The 16,357-nt window shown below is 39.0% G+C and overlaps 1 protein-coding gene across 1 annotated transcript in view; it reads right to left on the bottom strand.

Annotated features, from left to right (window-relative positions):
- PDE11A (phosphodiesterase 11A) overlaps positions 1-16,357 on the bottom strand; it is a 385,818-nt gene that overhangs the window by 223,549 nt on the left and 145,912 nt on the right. Inside the window, exons 3-4 of the mRNA XM_047084228.1 lie at positions 11,520-11,609; positions 5,814-5,954 (exon numbers count right to left, since the gene is read on the bottom strand). Of these exons, the coding sequence (XP_046940184.1) occupies positions 5,814-5,954; positions 11,520-11,609 (231 nt within the window). The remainder of the gene's footprint in view (positions 1-5,813; positions 5,955-11,519; positions 11,610-16,357) is intronic.

The following is a 16,357-nucleotide window of genomic DNA, read 5'->3' as shown; positions in this document are numbered from 1 at the left end:
AAAAATAAGGATAGCTTATGCTTCATGGTTTAGGAAGTGAACTCCAGAAACGAGCATCATAGTTACAAGCTCAGTTATAAAGTACTTGATGGAGTTCTGCTTGTGCAATAGTTGAGCCATCAGAATGATCCATGAAAGAACACTTGTAAATACTAGTGCTGAGACAGTGCCTTAGGACTTTACGATTGAAATGCCTGCTTCTTGCTTTCCTTGACTAAGCACAGAAAGAAATAGAGATAATAGTAAATATATGAGCTAGAAAGAAACTAACAGAAGGGATAGGAATTGCTTAGCCAGGTTCATGGAATGGAATAACATTACGCACAGAATATTCAGTTCGAGGAACTAAATATTTCCTAATGTCGACAGTAGCTAGAACAATCTTTCTGTTTTTCAGTCTAATGGAAAATACCATTGACAAACTCACTTAAAACTGATTGACTAAAACACTTAAGGGAAGCAAAAGAGGGTAAAATATTAATTTTGGCAGGAGAAGAGGCTGGAAAGGCATTCCTTGTTTCTATTTTTGGCATCCACTGAGTGAACTGGCCAGTTAACACCTGCCTACCCAGTTTAAAGACCATGAAGGCAGGGGCTCCTGGGTAGCTCAGTCAGTTAAGCATCTGAGTTCACAAGTTTGAGCCCCACATGGGGCTCTGTGCTGTCAGCACGGAGCCCGCTTTGGATCCCCTATCCCTCTCTTCCTCTCTCTCCCTCCCCTGCTGGTGTTCTCTCTCTCTCTCTCTCTCTCAAAAATAAATAAACATTTAAAAAAAAAACACCATGAAGGCATCTCTAAACATTGAGTTAAAAGCTTGATGAATCAAAGCATCTATAACTAGATTTCAATTTTCTTTCTTCCTCTTTCCCGCAAATGAAGAAAAGGCCAGGAAGTAGCATACATCTGCAATAACCAGCTTTTTAAATATTCAAATCCCAAGTCAACAATTAGAAGCTTTGTTTCCAGGAATGATTCTAATAAAATAGAGAAAAGCAAAATTTATTTTTAGACAAAGGAAACTTTAAGCAGATTTTTTTTTCCTGAAATGATACATTTTTCCCCCTGATTGTAAAAGTAGTATATGGACTGCCAGTAGAGATGTCTAGAAGTTAAATGTTTTGACACATCTGTTCTCTTCCCAAAACAGATCAAAGATTGATAAAATACAGAAAGAGAAAACAAGAAAGACATGTAGAGGTTAAAAAGCAGAAAAAAAGAGAAGGGCAGGACAGCAGAGTATAAGGAAAAGAAAAGATCTCTAAAGGGCCAAGCCTGAAGACAGGCCTACTGCACCCCAAATCCAGACACAGGCAGGCAGCAATGATCGGAATTTCAGCTTCTACTGGGGTTGGGGAACTAAAAAGGTTCCCTTGAACCAGGTGACCTATCTTTACCCCCAGAAAATGAACCACGTTGCTTCTGGCTTAGTGTGATATTACCACACAGCAGGAGACCCTACATAAGGCCTGGTTCTTGACTAGAGGCCAAGGAACTGCACAGACTATTAGACATGGAGGGAAGAGTATAAGAGAGAACCAAAGAAAACAATGGCACAAACAAACAAACAATACACCCTCCCATCAAAATGAGCTCCAATCCCAAATTCAAAAACACATGAACAGTTCCTATTAATACAGACACCTAAATCGACAACCTACAGAATCAGACAAGAAGATGCTGATAAATCCCAGTTATGCTGAACATTTGAACACACCTGTATCAGAGAATGAAAGGGGAAGAACAGAAATATGAAGAATATGAATGATTTGTTCTCAACCAATGGATCTCGAGGGAAGGTCAGCTGGAGAAACCTCTTCTGGAAAAGACTTTCTTCCCTGAGAAAAAGAAACATGAACAGAAGTTTTCCTTTTCTCTTCTCCTGGGACACAGTTACATGAAGACATACTGCCTGGAGCTGTGCCAGTCTCCTGGATCATGAGGATCAAAGCCAGTCGAGCACTGAGACATCCACAGGAAAGTGGACAGAGCTACCTTGCTGATTACATCATCAGGCTACTGCACCACCCGCAGCCACCTCCTGCAGACTTCTCATATAAGACACAGACGTTCTCATTGTTTAAGCCATTTTCCCCTTATATATTGTATTACTTGCAGAAATTGCCCAAACTGGTATGTAAATTAAAGCAATTTCAATCAGTCTATAAAGAATTTCTCACAGAACTTGATAACCTGCTCTTAAAATTTATATTAAGGAGCAACAGGCCAAGAATAAGCAGGCTGATTTTAAAGAGAATAGCACTGAGGACTTGTTCTCAGATATCAAAGTGTATTATGAAATTACAGAAACCGAGACAGTATGATACTGGTGCAGAAATAGACAAATAGACTAGTGAGCTCAGAAACAGACCCAGGTATATATGGAAACTTGATATAATACAGAAGTGTCATTACAGAGTGTGTGTGTGTGTGTGGGGGGGTGACACAATGGGTTATACATATAGGGCCTTACACTACACACAAAAAATAAATTTTAGATGGATATGAAGACCATAAATACCAGATGGGTTAAAGAAAATATAAGACAATGTTATTATAACATGGAGGCAGATAGTTTTTTTAAACAAAACTCTTAAAGCACAAATCAAAAAGGAAATTGATAAACTTGACACATTAAAGTTAAAATATTCCTGGGGTGCCTGGGTGGCTCAGTCAGTTAAGCGTCTGACTTCAGCTCAGGTTGCGGTCTCACTGTTCCCAAGTTTGAGCCCCGAGTCGGGCTCTGTGTGACAGCTGGGAGCCTGAAGCCTGCTTCGGTTTCTGTGCGTGTGTGTCTCTCTCTCTGCCCCTCCCCACTCAAAAATAAATAAACATTAAAAAAAATTTAAGGTTAAAATGTTCTTCACAACAAAGATACCTGTTGGGAGAGGCCAGCCTCGTGAGCCCTGAGTGCACAGTCTTGCTTTTGTTTGCTGAATTGTGCAGCGTCAGATTTTGGCACCTGGTACCAGTTCGGTCTGGCTTCTCCTTCTGTACTTGGCATAACCGTGTCTGGCGTCCTTCCCGTAACTGCTATCACACAACCAGGGGGAGTCTGACGTTTTGAGAAGTCTTTGGTGGGAAGTGTGCTAAAGAAGAGCATGGCACTGATGGGGTTTCTACCTGGTGACCCACATCTACATAACCTCACTCCTGCCTTCACCCCTCCCACAGCAACCCAGGCAGTCCCTTGCCAAAAACTCTTTACAGCTTTTAAAACAGTACCAAGCAGATTAGTCTCCTCTTTTTGCACATAGCTGACTTTTACCTCTAGACCTTGGCCCTCTAGATTAGAGGAGCTCATCCTCACTTTCAAGGGGAGGGGATGGGCAAAGAGAAGAAATCGTGTAGAGTGGCCTGGAATTTTCTGCTCTAATCCCACCATTACAGTCTGAGAATTTTCAGCTGTGGTAGCAGAAAAGTCTTTTTAACTTTCAGTAATATATCAACACCTTTAATGCTGATACCATCTACTATAGATAGTTGGGATTTTTATGTTTATTTATTTATTTTGAGAGAGAAAGAGAGAGAGAGCATGCAAGCAGGGAGGGGCAGAGGGGAAGAGAGAGAGAGAGAGAGAGAGAGAGAGAGAGAGAGAACTCCAAGCAGGCTCTGTGCTGTTAGTGCAGAACCCAATGGGGACTGAAACTCACGAACTGTGAGATCATGATCTCAGCTGAAATCAAGAGTCAGATGTTTGACCGACTGAGCCACACAGGCACCCCATAGAGTGGTTTTTGACACCCAACCCCTACACTGTTCCTACTCTTCCCTCCAGCTCTATCCCCACCTTCCATATCCACTTCTGTCATCTGTACTTTTTCATCTGATGGGCTGAAGAGCAAGGCCACAGCACAAAAACCAGTCTCTGTTAAAAGATTAGCAAGAATGGCCACCCTCAGCTGGTTTTAGATTACTTGCAGGTCTGTTTACAACTGAACTAGCAAACAGTGAGCTTGTCCTTGTCCAGATTCCACCTGGCCCTCCAGCCACTTGCCCTCACAGGGACCCAGGGGGTGGTTCAGGGAATCCTGGCAGCCGAAGCCCCAACAGCTGCCTCTTCCTGCCTTTGTTTAGTGACAGCCTACAGCCTGCCTGCACCAACAAGCACCACCAGCCCCCCCCCCTCCATTCCTTTCTGACGCTTCAGAGTCAGGGGGTGGGGTGGGGAGGGAGGACTCCAGCAAGCCACTCAACCGTCTGAGCCTTATTTCCTGCTCAATAAACTGAAGATGATAATAATGCCTGTTTCATAAGGATGAAGGGGAAGTAAGTGAACTCAAGTGATTCACAAAAGCATCTGGAAGCATTCCATATAGGTTATTGGGTCGTGTGTGTGTGTGTGTGTGTGTGTGTGTGCGCCCCCTCCCAAAGTTCCACTGAGTTTTACACAATCACAGGATAATGGCAAGGTTATTGTTTGTTTAATCCACACTTGCTAAAATAGAAATAACCCCCAGCTCTGCTAAAATATAGGCAAACACCCCTAAACATTTTATTTTTTTTTAATTTTTTTTTTTAACGTTTATTTATTTTTGAGACAGAGAGAGGCAGAGCATGATCGGGGGAGGGTCAGAGAGAGAGGGAGACACAGAATCGGAAGCAGGCTCCAGGCTCTGGGCCATCATCAGCCCAGAGCCCGATACGGGGCTCGAACTCACGGACCGTGAGATCGTGACCTGAGCTGAAGTTGGACGCTTAACCGACTGAGCCACCCAGGCGCCCCATACCCCTAAACATTTTAAACAAATACAGATTTTTTTTCACACTTAGTGTTGAAATTTTACAATACTTATTATTAAATCTCCCAGATTTACCCTAAGGTTCTTATTCTTTGAAGAAAACAAACCTAAAGGCAAAGATAATAACCTCTTCTAAGTACAGTAAAATATCATCCTCTGAGGTATTAAAACAGCACTTAAATAGCTAGACAATTCCTGGTCTTGGAAGACAGTTCACAGTAAAGATATTAAATTGCTGCTAAGGGTTTAGACATTTAACTTTAAGAACTTAGATTGATGATGATCATTATTTTCAATACTGTTGTGTGTTTACCCAGTGGATTTTCCCCCAAAGAGCCAAAGGGCTCAACAGAAACCTGACAGCTAAGGTGCTGCAGACCTGAGGCCTTGAACTAGCTTGCCACTTGCCTTTGGAGTACCAGGACCCCCTGCGGTGAAGAGCAGGGAGCCTCCTCCACCTGCCCCATGTTCTGTGCAAGTGTCCCCAGCTCCAAAGCGACTGTAAGAGAACTTGGAGACTGCAGTTCAGACCTTTGCTGCAGAGCACAGCCCAGCTGAGGCTTGTCACTCCACTCAGCTCAAGTACAATCTGCCCAAGCTCCAAAAGCAAAGGCACTGCTTCTCCAGCATTTTTTTGCTTCCTCCTCCTGATAAGAGGACTGTGGAGCATCATCTGGACTGCAATCCACACCCATAGATGCCAAGGGCCTTCTTCGCACTGGGTGAATACGATAGGAGCCTGGCACGTAAGCTAATGTCTATGCATCTGGGAGGGACAGGGCAAACCATCCAACCCCTCAGTTCCCTCATCTGTAAATACTCAGGACTGGGATAGACCTCTAAGGGCCCCACCAACCTAAGAGCCCATGTTTCTAAGATGACGCAACACAAGACTGAAAATACATGTAAAAGAAATTAAAAAACTTTAATTTTACAAAAAGCCATCTCATGGTTAGAAGAGTCATGAAGGGAGTGGTTCGAGTCATGATTTCACAAGCTGAATTACAAACAAACTACACTTTATTCCATTAATGCAGTCTGCAACTCTAGGTGACAGATAAAAAATGACTTACTGGTGATTCAATGTCCTCCAGGAGTAAAACAGAACAGCGTTCACATTTCAACAGAGTTTGGGCCCGATGCATTATTTTCTTGACAATTTTCTCCAGGTCAGTCTGTTCTTCAAATAGGTCATTAACAACCTCTAGCAAAGCCTAGGAAAGATGAAATGGATATATCTAGGTGGGTATAGGACTGAATAAAAATGGTTTTTTTCCTCTCAAAATTCCATTTTGTCTTTGCTATAATAAAATATAAATATATTTGTGTGGCTAATTAAAAACTTGTTTTAATGTTTATTAATTTTTGAGAGAGAGACAGCACAAGCAGGGGAGGGACAGAGAGAGAGGGAGACACAGAATCCAAAGGACAGTCTGGGCTCCGAAGTGTCAGCACAGAGCCTGAACGTGGGACTTGAACCCAAGAACTGCGAGATCATGACCTGAGCTGAAGTCAGCCACTTACCCAACTGAGCCACCCAGGTGTCCGTGTGGCTAATTTTTAAAGCATTCATGATTGTTTTGAAATATTCCATCACTTTGTTTTATCACAGACTTTTGAGCTGGAAAACACAACTTGAAAATAGTGCCAATCCATATAATCCCATATGAATCCTACATACAGCTATAGAACTATTTCCCAAGTAGCTAATGACTACATAGTCCCATTTAGTCCTTAGCTCTCAGCTTTCCTCCATGCCCCACCCCCACCCTCTCCTGCAGTTTTTCTGCAATGTGACTAGGTATAAACTCAACATTTTATGTTATATCAATACCTGATTCTCTCTAAAGCACATTTATTTCAGAAAATTACAAAGCAGCTCTTCCTCACCATCAGGAAGAAATGGGTTCATGGTCAAACTTGAGACATATTTTCCCTAGTATACACTTCTCACAGAATTCTGAAGGAATTATAGTGGTGAATGCTAATTAAGCTTCAGAGCCATATATATATATATATATATATCCCCCATTAATCCATATATATATGGATTAATATATATATTACACATATATATTTTATGTATATAAATAAATATATATAGTATTAATTATTTTATATATATATATATATATATATATATATATATATACATATAAAACCCTCATTAATCCCTCTACACAAGAAGTATTGTTTCATTCCACCTGCACAGGAAAACATTTAAATACTATTATATATCTCAGGAAAGAAAGTACCATTAAAATTTCTGTTAAAACAACAGAATGAAAAGCACACAAACTAAAGAAAAAAACCCTTAAAATTCTAACTTGAAAACTGCATACTCATTTAAAAATCAAATTGCAATAACCTGTTATTTTATCCAGCTAAGTTAACTTGCAATTTTTGCATTGAAATAATATTTATTTGGACTTTTTAATTACATGGCTCTTTCCAGAGATTTCAGAAAAGTGGGCTATGTACAGGTAATAGATATTATGCTTCTATCAGAGAGCAATAAGAAAATTACACAGCCAGTGAATTGTCCAGAGGGTGCTTTGTTCAGTAGAACTTAATGAGATGTACACTCTCAGGTCTGACCTCTCACAAAAGGATTTTGTGGGTTTTCAAATTAACATCTATTCAGGTAGATGGTGTTGATGATCATCTCAGGGATATGACCAATTGTCAACTTTAGTAATGAATTTGATTTGTCCTGAAACCATTGGAAACGTGAAAATTTCTTCTCTGAGTCTGTTCAGGTAGAAAAGCATTTGAATGAGTTAAGAGATCCATGAAATGAGTCTAGTTCACTGAGCATCTAAAAGAGGATCAAATATCCTTGGTAGCATTTTCTCTAAAGAGAGCTTGTGAATGTGGCTAAAGGCCCTGGGTAGCTCTATGATCCTGATGTGGAGAAACACCAGGAGGTGAAAAAAGTTTTGAGTGTATCCTGACTGTTTGGCATTTGGACAGCAAATTGCTGTTAAGAAGGCAATGTGCAATAATTTCATACTTAAATATAACATTAAAAATGAGGCAATTGTCTAAATAATTACCAACACAATTCCCTGTTATTAAGGGGGAAACCATTATTTCCTTAATCATCTAGACTATTTCTTCAGATGGATCATATTAACTGAACAATTATTTAACTTTTCAATTTGTTGTGACTGCGTGGATAGGGCCTCTGGGACCCATATACAAAAACATTTATCTCAGAGGAAAAACTAATTGTGCCTTGAGTCTTGCACTGACAAAGCACATCATAGTAATTTTACTGTTTCTAATTAAAAATTGCTGCTTTACTAACAAGTGATAAAAGTTTCACAAATAACAATACAGACTAGTTCCACGATGGGAGAAAAAGAGAAGGAAATCTAGGATGATAGGCAATTCAATAGACATTAGAGGCCATTCATACAGCTGAACAGTCCCCATTTCTTTATTTCACTTGTATTTCCCCCTTCCGCTCCTTCTAGTGCCTTCTTTTGTTCCTGGGCTCATCCTTGGACCTCTTCCCTTCTCTTATCCACATATTCTCCTCCAGATTACCCAAACTGGTACCCTACTTTTAAATGCCATCTATATATAGTGATAGTTCCTAAATATGAATCTTGAGTCCTGACATCTCATCAGACCTTTAGACTCCTGTACCCAGCTGTTTACTTGCCATCTGTACAAGCCAAAAGTCATTTTCACTCATTTCCCACATCAGTAAGCTTTGTACATTTCACTGCCAATTTTGGGAGGAATCTCTCACTTTTCACTGCCCTAATTCCAGCCACATTATTTCTTTTTATCCCTAGCTCTATTAAGATATAATTGAAATATAACTTTGTGTAAGTTTAAGGTGTACAATATGATGGTTTGATACATGTACACATTGTGAAATGATTACTACAATAAAGTTAGTTAACACGTCCATCACCTCACATAATTACAATTTGCAAGTATTCTCTCCCATTCCATAGGCTGCTTCTTCATTTTGTTGATGGTTTCTTTTGCTGTGCAGAAGCTTTTTAGTTTGATGCGGTCCCACTAGTTTATTCTTGTTTTTTTTTTGTTTTGTTTTTGCTTGTGCTTTTGCATTAGAGTCAAAAAATTGATGGAGCTTTTCTCCTATGTTTCTTCTAGAAGTTTTAGTTTCATGTCCTACACTTATACCTTTAATTCAAGTTAATTTTTGTGAGTGGTGTAAGGTAGGGGTCTGATTTCATTTTTTCCATGTGACTATCTAGTTTTCTCATCACCATTTATTAGAAAAACTATCTCTTCCCCATTAAGTATTCTTGCCTCTTTATCCTATATATGTTAACTTACAAGCATGGGTTTATTTTGGGGCTCTCAATTCTATCCCACTGGTCTCGTGTCTGTTTTTAGTGCCAGTACCATATTGTTTTGATTACAATAGCTTTGTATTATAGTTTGAAATCAGGAAGTGTGATGCTTCCAGCTTTGTTCTTCTTTGGTTTGGATTGCTTTGGTTATTTGAGTCCTTCCTCTCTACTCTCAGGATTGCTTTGGTTATTTGAGTCCTTCCTCTCTACTCTCCAGATGCATGGATCAAGCTTTCACCTGCCGCGGTGCCTTTCCACTTGATATTTCCACCATCTGGAATGCTCTTCCCTGATCTTTGTGTGGTTTTGCTCCTTCATTTCATTTAGGTCTCTGTTCAAATAACATCTTATAGAGAACTTCTTGATCATGATCTGAAATAAACATCCTCCCAAACTATCCTTCAGTGACCAATTCCTATCCCTTTATCTCATTTCACTTGTTATAGCACTTATCACTACCTGATAGTATATTATTTTTTATTTGTTTGCTTGCCTACTATCTATTGTTTCCACTAGAATAGTAAGTTCTATGAGGGCAGGGACTTCGGACACACAGTGTCTGAAGAACATCACACAATAAATGTGCTGAACAGGTAAATAAATTGTGCCAAATGTAAGGATGTAAAGATCAATAATACATGAAGCGTCCCTTAGAGACTTCAAAATGTAGGTGGAGAAGAATGCCACCAATAAATATTATACAGTGTGATAAGTGTCCACAAGTAGAATAATGGCAATATATACAAGGAATGACGAGAAGAAAGGAAGGGAGGATTAACTAGAAGGCTGAGCTGGGTCCTGAAGGATCTGTAAGGCAGGTGGTGGTGGAGGAAAAGGTGGACATGATGCACTGAAGGCAGAGGGAGGAATGTGGCTAAAGGTATAAGAAAGTAAAGTAACAGGCTGTATTCTGGCAACAGGGGACTATTGCTGGAGTGCCAAATGAAAGGAGGAAAATGGTAAGCCATGGGGCTGATGACAAAAACAGGATCCAAGTCAGAGAAATGGTGTGGTATGCTATGTTAAAGAAGATGGCTGTAGTAATCTGTTGTGTGCATCTGTTGGCTGTGAAATATTCATAAATCATAATGCTTAGCCAATGAAACTTTTAGTCAATTTGATTACTAATTAGCTGAGGATTTCTAACTTTTTGAAACCTTGTTAAATAAATTTCTAAGTTGTGGCAGTAATCTCCATGTATTTAAATGTATAACAATGGGGCACCTGGGTGGCTCAGTTGGTTGAGTGTTAGACTTCTACTCAGGTCATGATCTCACAGCTCATGGGTTCGAAACCTGTGTCAGGTTCTGTGCTGACAGCTCAGAGCCTGGAGCCTGCTTCAGATTCTGTGTCTCCCTCTCTGCCCCTCCCCTGCTCACACTCTGGCTCTCTCTCTCTCTTAAACATTAAAAAACTTATAAATAAATAAATAAAATAAAATAAAATAAAATAAAATAAAATAAAATAAAATAAAATAAAAGTATAACAAGTCCCTGGTCAGTGGCACGGACATCTCTTCATCTCTCAAGTCATAAGTTCGAGTCTCACATTGGGTGGAAAGATTACTTAAAAAATAAAAAATTAAAATTAAAAAAAGGTATAATAAGCTTAATATAATTTAATCTCTATTTGATAGTTTAGAATTTTTTTTTAGTATCGGCCCACCTGCTATTCCTCTTTCTCTCCTCTTTCTTTCCTCTCTTTCTTTCCTATTTAACTCTAAAGCTGGTGAAGGTATAGGAGATCAATCCCTCTTTGTGTGTGTCTTTATAATCCTATAAAAGTGTTTGCATTCTTGTCCAGCCATCTTGTGATGCTCTTCCAGAAACACTTTGAATTCAAAAGCAAAATTTATGAGATGGGGTGAAATTATTTGTAACATACCTTGCTTCTTAAAGGAACTAAATTGTACAATTTAGTGTGTTATTGTCTCAAAGCCATAAGTAAGAGTATATCTGCTGCCTTACAGTATAGATGTGAATTAATTTCATTTTTTTTTTAAAGATTATTTATATATGTTGAGACAGTGTGTGAATGCGGGAGGGGCAGAGAGAGGGAGAGAGAGAGAATTCTAAGCAGGCCCCATGCTGTCAGCAGAGTCTGATGCGGGGTTCGATCTCAGGAACCGTAAGATCATGACCTGAGCGGAGATCAAGAGTTGGACGCTTAACCAACTGAGCCACCCGGGCTCCCTGAAATTAATTTCATTTTTAAAAGAAGCTGGTACTATTTCCCCAAACAACAACAGAGAATATGTATCCACTTCCATTTGGACTTATTGCTTATAGGTATCTTCAACCATAAATTTGAAGGATTAAACAAATTAAAAGGATTCCTGGACTATTCAAAGATCATCTGCTGTTTTTAAAAGACATGATGACTCACAGATACTTGAAAGTCAGAGAGCTTTGAGGGTTGTCAGCAGTGTTTCTTTCCACTCACCCTGCTTCTTTCATACTCTTTCCTTGAGGCAGCAAATAGCTGAGCATTAGATATGGCAATTCCACAAAATGGAAGATACATCTGCATAACCTGGGGGCAAAGAGAGTATTAAAAACATTAAAACATCACTGCACCAAATTCCACATTCCCTGCATTGGCCTGATCATAATACTTTGTTTTCAATCACAGAAATTGAGTATGGAATTGTTGATACTAGTATTTTAACTTTGGAAAGGATATTTTTCAGAGTTAACTATAACATGGTCTCAGTGAAGCTTTAACCATGGACAGTCACATCTATGAGCATATAAAGTGAAGCAACAGGCTATGATGACTATGATACAGGAACTGTATCTACATCATCTGTGCATTCCTTCTCTGATCAATGAAAAAAGAATAAATGAATAAATTTATATATCTAGAATCTAAGGCAAGTGCCCACATTCACATTTGGAGTCAAGCAGGCTGTGAGTCAATTTCTTTGCACATAAGTTATCTGTAGTGGGGATCTCAGCTTGACCCTGGCAATGTCAGCTACAGATTGAAGTATGCAAGGGCCCAGTAGGAATTTAGCAACCTGAGGGCCTAGTAGCCTGAAGCAAAAGAGCTCAAAATGTGCCCACCGTTCTGTTGACATAACTGGATTGAATGCAAATTTGTGGGATGTCCTACTGAAGCCTGTTTGAGGAAAGGCTGGGGATTCTTTAAGAGAACACTTCTCCGATGGGAAGAAACAGCTAGGTGTGGTGGGCTCGATCCCAACAAAGACTTTCTCATCATTTCAGTATCACTGATTTTCAGTACTGCCTGGCACTCTCACTCAAATTCATTCCAGAATCTCTGATTCCAAAGGGAGAGAAAATACCCCAAGTAAAAACCAAAAGAACTATTTCCCTAAACTCTTTACAACATAGCACATTGGGACAAGTAATATTGCTTTGGGACTCCTCTAAAGCAGATAGAAAAGTGCATGTTTCTTCCTCCCTCTGTCTCCTTGTTTGTCTGTCTCTCTCTCTCTCTTTCTTTCTCTCTCTCAATCTCTCTCTCTCTCTCTCTCTCTCACACACACACACACACACACACACACACACACACACACACTACAAGGTCCTGTGAAGGGGTACTCTAGAGCAGTGACAAAACAGAGCAGCTCCCAATTCCTAGACGAGTTTACCACAGGCGAGGGATAAGAATGGCAGGAACAGTGTGAGACACCCCGGGGACACCCAGAAAAGAATTATCCAGAGTGGGAGGTGTTTTTGCAGCAGGCTTGAGAAAGACAAAAGATGAAGAACAATCCACATTCCTTATCATTGCTTTCCTATTAGATCTTGCTTTGGCTACCTGGGCATATTCAGCTGTGACCTCAGGTCCCAGAAAGTATTTCACAAGGCCGTAGAAGCCAATGCTGTGACACCACTCTTACAGAAAACAGAGAAATGATGGAATTGGTATTAAGCAGAAGTACAAAATCAGTGAGCTGGCTGATTTTTACAGATCTTTCCTGGATAAATTCCTTCAATGAATTTGATTCCAGCTTCTATTTAATGAGGACCTTCTATTTAATGAGGTGCCAGACACTCTCACTTCATTTCTTTATTTGAATGGCACGTCAACTTGTCATGGAAAAATTTTAAGTACATTTTAGAGATCAGGAAATTCAGTAACTTGCTCAAACTCACACAGGAACTCAGGTCATCTTATGCTACAACTCATGATCATGTCTTACAACATGGTGCCTCCTAGAACTGGATGCTATTTCTGTCGCCCCCTCATTCCTCTTCCTTACTACTCCCCCTCACGCCTTAGGAAGTTTGTTGGTAAGCCAGGATAAAGCTGTTGACATAAAGCTGCCAGATATTCTGCCAGAATTTCCCTGCCTTTATAGCCAGAATGGGGCCACTTTCAACATCACCTACACACACAGCACTTTTCTTGTAGTTTCCTGTTGTTGTTGTTGTTGTTGTTGTTGTTTTGACTCTGCTCTGGAGACAGTGACTATGATGGAGGTGGAAGGAAGGAGGGGATACAGGTTATTTTATTTTTCTCCTTTTCTTTCTTTCTCTTTCTCTCTTTCTTTTTTCTTTCTTTTTCTTTCTTTCTCTTTCTTTTTTTCTTCCTTCCTCTCTCCCTCCCTCCCTTCCTTCCTCCTTCTCTTTCTTTCCTTTTCTTTTTTTCTTTCTTTCCTTCCTTCCTTCCTTCCTTCCTTCCTTCCTTCCTTCCTTCCTTCCTCTTTCCTTCCTTCTTCTCTCTCTTTCTCTTTCCTTCTTGACTTCCTGACTTCCTTTCTCCTTTCCTCTCTTTCTTCCTGTATTTATTTGCCTTCAGGGGCCAAGTTTAAGGTGGTTCAGAGGTCAAGCAAGTATGTAGAAGAGAATGACCAAATAAATATGTGAAATGTTTTCTAATATATCATAGGCTTGCTTCAATTCCTTTGTAATGCCAATATTTATTGAGCTCCAAGCACTGGGTCTCATTAAAAATTATGTGACTATTAAATTAGATGACCATTGTCCTTTATATGGCTGTTCTGTGTGAAAGCCAACAAGTCACTTAACCTTTCTGAACCTATTTCCTTATCTGTAAAATGCCTGGTTTCGCTGGGTAATCTTCCTAATCCTTTTTAATTCTAATACTTGGTGATAAGTAGAAACATCTATGAGCTGTAATATTCTACTTGCTGGAGAAAACAAAGAATTCAATAAACATGCTCACATTTTACTCAAGAAATAATCATTTATAGTAGTAATCGATATTGACAAAGTCCTTGGATATGACATTAAGCATTTTATACATACTATATCATCTGATCCTTGTAACTACATATGCTATACCATTCATTCTATTTTTCAGGTAAGAAAACTGGGCTTTACAAACTTATCCAAACTTTTTGGGAGATATCTCTCCATGGATCTCTCACATTTCTGGACAACGTAAAAACAAAGGCACTGCTCTATATTTCAAAGGTGTTTGTATAATGAATGGCCTTGGAAAAAAGTGTCTTCTTCCAGAGCAAAGAGCAGACTTGTTTAATATAAAGTATAATTAAGATAATATTCTCTGGAGTAGAGGTCAGGCAAGCTTACTGTCCATTATGAAAGATCTGTGTTCTCTATATTTGAGGTTCCTCTGCTATAATCCATGTCGTGTGTTATCAAAATGATGCTGTTACTGAACACTTTATCCCAAGCCAGAAATAGCTGTTTACATATCAGTAAGACTATTTTATTTTTCATTTGTCCTGTTGGTATATTGATATGAACTCTACAACATAGTTACCTAGTAGTTGTAATTGTAAAGTAAGAGCCCAGGAGAAATTACTAAGATCCATGGTAAATTTATTTATTCCCTTTTTATTGAGCCAGTTGCTATCGATTTTATTTTCTCATTCCATTGATTCCCCTCCCCCACTACATTACATTTCTTTTATTTTAGTGATTAAAACTAGAAAGTCTATGTGCATACTTAATAAAATCTAATTTTAATATCTTTAGCCTCCTTCCAAATAAGATAAGAAGGTTGAATACTTTAACTTTCCTGTTATACATGTTACTTTTTTGCTTTTTTTACTTATACCTTGTTTTGTTACTGCAAATTGGACATTATTATTATTATTACCTAATGCTTTTTTAGATTTACCCACATGGTTGCCAATTTTTTCCTCTTTGTTCCTTCTAGCCTCTTGTTTCCTTCTGAAATAATTTTCTCTTTTTGAATCCTTTAGAACATCCTTTAGTATTCGTGGTAAATGTGTTTTGTTTGTATAGAAAGGTCTTTATTTATGATCAATCTTAAAAGGTAATTTAGTTTGGTATACAATTCTAGATTGACCACTGTCTCTCATATTATTCCCCCATCATGTGCAGCTGATGCTGCTAAAATGTCCGCTGTCAATCTAATTCATTGTACATTATCCATCTTTGTCCCTGGCTTCTCTTAGAAACTCTTTATGTCTTTGGTGGCCAGTCTGTACTTTTCCAGCCTCAGTCACAGGCTTAACTAAATCATATAGAACTCTAAATATATTGAGCAAATATTACTGAGGATGGAGACAATATTACACCTTTTTGACACATTGCAAACCGAGAGGGGAATCTTTATTTACAAAGGGAATGCTCTACCTACCCTGTGTCATTTATCAGTACAACAATTCAGCGCTCTGAGGCCAGAATCAGTTCCACTATGGATACCTACATGACAATATAATCATAGAGTTTCTAAACAAATGTGCAGAAGAATCAGATAAACACATTTTGAAAGGAGGGAGTAAGAAGAAGCAGAAGCAGTATGGATATAGGAGATGATGAAAAATCTTAATCTTTTTTCCAGTCCCAGTGCAACAGATGTCTTTTTTTTTCAAAAAAGAAAGAGGGATACTATTCTATTCTGCTCTTTTTTAGGTCCCCCTCCTCCAAGAAAAAATACGAATTTGGCCTTCACTGTCTAGTTTCTGAATGCCAAAAGGTCTAAAAAGCCTTAATGACTAAGAAGCTAATCAGTCTGCACACCCTTGTGCAGTACTTTTCAGCTTGAAAGCACTTTATGAACATTGGCTAATTAATCTTTACAACATCCCACTCAGAAAGAGAGTTAAACTGAAAATCATTAAATAGCGTGGAAAAGTCCCTCTAGCCCTGGAAACTCATGAAAAGTATCACTAATAAGCATAAAATGTGAGCACTGGGACCTTCCATCAATGTCCTACAGAAAGACAGTAGATACTGAGCCTTTCAAAACTTACAGATCACAGAGAAAGGCTGTTAAAGCCTCCAGGGCTGGTCCCGTCCAATAATACATCATTAAAGGACACTGAAGGTCTACACTGGAGATTCTGTGAG

Source organism: Lynx rufus, unplaced genomic scaffold (assembly GCF_022079265.1).
Source record: "Lynx rufus isolate CCGP_SWC_20201006 ecotype Redwood Valley unplaced genomic scaffold, mLynRuf1.p SCAF_2, whole genome shotgun sequence".
Classification (NCBI taxonomy): Eukaryota; Metazoa; Chordata; class Mammalia; order Carnivora; family Felidae; genus Lynx; species Lynx rufus.
The sequence above is the reverse complement of the archived record's forward strand: the minus strand, read 5'-3'. Positions and strand labels throughout refer to the sequence as shown.